The sequence below is a fragment of the Pterocles gutturalis genome, unplaced genomic scaffold (genome assembly GCF_000699245.1).
Source record: "Pterocles gutturalis isolate BGI_N339 unplaced genomic scaffold, ASM69924v1 scaffold17737, whole genome shotgun sequence".
NCBI lineage: Eukaryota > Metazoa > Chordata > Aves > Pterocliformes > Pteroclidae > Pterocles > Pterocles gutturalis.
In genome coordinates, this window is record NW_010108252.1 from 1 (window position 1) to 4,089 (window position 4,089).

Sequence of the window (4,089 nt, forward strand, 5' to 3'; positions counted from 1 at the left end):
GGATCATGGGTGTCACATTTTTAGGAAACCCACAACTGATCAAAACTTTTTTAATGTTGTAACAGTGTTATATTATAAAATACTTGATAGAACTTAGTAGAGCATAATTTGCAATTCAAACCATATCACCTCCTTAGATGTTATCTTAGGCACCATCCAGCAAGAGAGGGGGTTTTCCATTAATGTTTAAGAACACCAGTGTGTCAAAATAGAAACTGTTCACAGGAAAGTACTATTACAACGAATTTGTCATCACAAATGCATTCTGACAACACTTCTGCAGCTGTCATAACAATCTGTTTTAACTTCTTCCTGAAATGAAAAATCTTGTTTCACAGGTTAAAATTTGGAAATACAGTAAAAGCGTTTAAAAAAGCAAAACCGAAATAAAAGCTTTCAAGTACCAAACTATTTATTTGGTCATAAAAAGATATTACTGATCTTTACCTTTTAGCCATAGCTATTACATTATTTTTTTTTTAATCCATCAGATTTTCTAATTATATAAGTGTGTGTATATATATATATATATAATTATTTTACCATGTCCAAAATAAAGACAACAGGAAAGTGACTTCTCTACACTACAGTTAACTTGGTAGATTTTACTGTTATCAGCAAGAAACAGTGTGAACCCTCTAAAATTAAATTATCAGTAGTAATTTAAATATACAAAGCTACAAAAATAAAGCACCACGGATGTGTAACTGTACTTTTCTTCTTTCTAATACTGTTAAAATGTTAGTTCATTACCTATTTTATACACAGCCTCACCACTTGAAGCAGCAATCTGTGCATGACTTAGTTCGTTACCTATTTTATACACAGCTTCACCACTTGAAGCAGCAATCTGTGCATGAATTATCAATTTACAAAGGATTGTCAGGCATCATTATACTGTATAAATAAAAACAGAGCATCTCCAGAAGCAGATGGTAAATGGCTGGAAGTCCAAGAAAAGAGATTTCTGCTGGTAATTTTCCAAAATTAAAAGATGTTCATAATTCCTGTAGTGCCAAGTACAGGATAACTGCTATTACAGAAACTGAAGACACATTTACTCATAGGATTTTGGGGTCTTAGCACCTTGTGATTTTTAGCATTTAAAGCAGCACTTGGCACACTCTTCAGATTCTCAAAATCCTTCCATCCTACACTGCGTGTCCCTCATTTAGGACAGCATCACAAAGAATGGTCTTGTACATCTTCTGGGAAATCAGCACGACTGAGTGCCTCTCTGAAGTGCCTGCAAGCTCACACACAGCATGGGGAAGAAAAAGGAGTTACAGGTCTATGCACAGTTGCAGGGCTACAATCTCCTTGGCCTCACAGAGACGTGGTGGGATATCTCATGTGACTGGGGTGCTGCAGTGGATGGGTACAGGCGAGGGAGATGCTGTTTACATGAGAACCACAGGAACCGTCTCCCTTGCGATGGATGATGAGCCAGCTGAGCCTTTATGGGTCGCAATTAGAGAGCAGGGCAACGCGAGCAATGTTGTGCTGTGTCTGCTCCAAACCTACTGATCAGGAAGAAATAAGTGACTGGCAACTGGGGTCCTGGTGGACAACAAATGAACAAGAGCCAGCAATGAACCCCAAAGGCAAAAAAGGATCAGCAGCATCTAGTTATACACTGGAATGGATTGTCCAGACAAGTTGTGGGGTCTCCATCCCTGGAGATATTCAAAGAACACCAGGTCCCAAACTGCTATAGCTGACTCTGCTTTCAGCAGGGGGTTTGAACTAGACAACCTCCAGAGCTCTCTCACAACCTCAACAATTCAGTGATTCTACTATTATCTCAAAATATTTTTTGATGCACACACTGCAGTTTCATTTAATTACACACACCAATCCACTGCTGGACTGGAAGACTGTCCCAAGCCAAAAGCTGTGATCCAGCAAATGTATAAAAGTGTACGTTTGTCCATTTAAGCTCTAGAACCAGGAGGCTTGCAGGGATTTAAGCAACCAACTCCATCAGTGGAAGATGATAAATAGAGTGAAATATACACATCTACCTTCCTTACAAAAAGTCCAACCATTTAATTTTTAGATCTGAACTCAGTTTTGTGGATTTACATGAACGATTACAAGTGGGCCTAGTTTATACACGGAGAAAGTAGCAAGAACTTCAGGTACAAGTACTGGAGAACTATGGATTTTTCCAAGAAATTCAGAACTTGCAACAAAACAGACCCTGCAAGATCTCTTAAGTCCTGGAGTAGCAGGAAGGAAAAAAGTAGACAGATTCCTCTCACACAGTACTAGCAACAAGCACAAACTCAGTACAGACCAGCATTAAGCTGGACAGATTCCTCACATACAGTACTAGCAACAGCACAAACTCAGTACAGACCAGCATTAAGTTACACATTTTCACAAGAATTACAGCTTTCCCAGAAAGTGTTTCCAATGAAGGTTGTGCTTACAAGCTTGAGACTAAGAGCCATACACTTTTCCATATCAAGAAGGCAATTAAATCAAATCAACAATTATTTCAAAGTCTTCTAATTCCTTGGATACATGGCTTGTGTTTGAACTGATTGCAGTGTAAATCAGATGACACAGACCAAAACATTGAAAAGGAGTGTCTAAAAAAACAACCATGCATGTTTATCCTAATTAAAGATGGAAATCAAACAGTTACTTCCACTGTAGCTAGAAACAAGCAAACACACCCCCACTATCAGAAAGCAAGAATAATCTGCTAGAAAAGCTATGTGACAAGAATCTGGAGTGACAGCAGTTAGTAATGCACTGTAATTTATACTGCTCAGGACAGCATTAAGATAGCTCAGTGATCAGAAATGTGTGAAACACGAACAAGATTTTTAATTACATTTCTAAAAGGATATTAAAAAGATATTTTCAAGTTTATCTCACTATTAAATTCTGTTCTCAACTGAAATAAATTACAATGCTGATTTTTCTTTGGGATGTTCTTACAATCCCCCTGCAATACATTAAGATTCCCTTACCCATTGCTTTTGTTTCTTCTCTTTTAGCATTCAGCAGGGAAAATTTGAATTTTGCTCTGACTTCACTTTTTGGACAACTGACTAAAAGCAAATATAATGACAGGTAGTCTTTGCTTTCATCATCTAATCCCTTTGGATTCACTCTCAGGCACCTGAAAAAAAACGCAGAAATTGTACACTTTAAAATCGCACCTAGAATAAATTCAGAAATCTTTTATAAGATACAACAAGACATGCTACTGAAATAAATGTTTCCCTTATGGCTATTGAAATTTTGAAATTAGAACCAATCCGTACCTATAGTAAAACTTCAAGAAATGTCTGAGTTTTAATATTTATTTGCAATTTAGCTTTGCAACTTCTGCGAGTGGAAAAACAAAGGAACAAGCAAGCAACAAAGTTGCTAGAATAAGGAGCTTACCACTTCATTTTGTCATTTGGCCCTGATGAAAAGGTAGAACTCTTTAAAACTTCACCCATTTCTTCTCGGCAAAAACTGAAGTTATTAATGGTCCACATGTAGGAAAATTTTACTACTTTAACCTGAACAAAAGATGTAGAAAATGTCAATTAAATTTAACTTACGTATCAAGTATTAACTATGAGAACTAGTTAGACTGTCAGCACAACTCAATATTTTTAGGTTTTTTTAATTATTATGACTAGAAAATAAATCCATTGGAATTTATGTAGTTACCTGTGTGTAACACCAGCTTTCTGCCACAGGTCCACTGGACATCTCCCCAGGAGGAGGTGGGGTGGGAACCCTTGACATTGCCACTTATTGCAGGTTTATAGTATCAAGATAGCAATCCAAACTTCAGTAATTCTCCTAAAAAAAAGTAATTCATATATTTTGTTCACCCTTTTTAAGTGTGGGGAAAAAAATCCATATTACTGTGTTTACTAAACAATGCATCTGAAAGTTAAGCTTGAAAAGAGGACAATGGCTTTGGTACTTAGCCAGGCTAGGTCTCGCACATTAATGACCATTTGTACTCAAAATCTGCAGGCTGAATCCTCATGAAACACTTTATAAAAGTGCCTATGCATCATACAATAACACTATAGACATTATTTCAACATCACCTTTGCAAACTACCAC

General features: G+C 36.9%; 1 protein-coding gene across 1 annotated transcript; it reads right to left on the bottom strand.

Annotated features, from left to right (window-relative positions):
* Positions 1-2,922: 2,922 nt before the first annotated feature.
* LOC104461111 (speckle-type POZ protein-like A) lies at positions 2,923-3,815 on the bottom strand (the record flags this gene model as incomplete). Its single annotated transcript, XM_010072577.1, has 3 exons — positions 3,682-3,815; positions 3,406-3,527; positions 2,923-3,136 (listed from the first exon to the last, which is right to left on the bottom strand). Coding segments are annotated over exons 1-3 (414 nt in total), but the record flags the coding sequence as incomplete, so codon positions are not given.
* Positions 3,816-4,089: the final 274 nt, after the last annotated feature.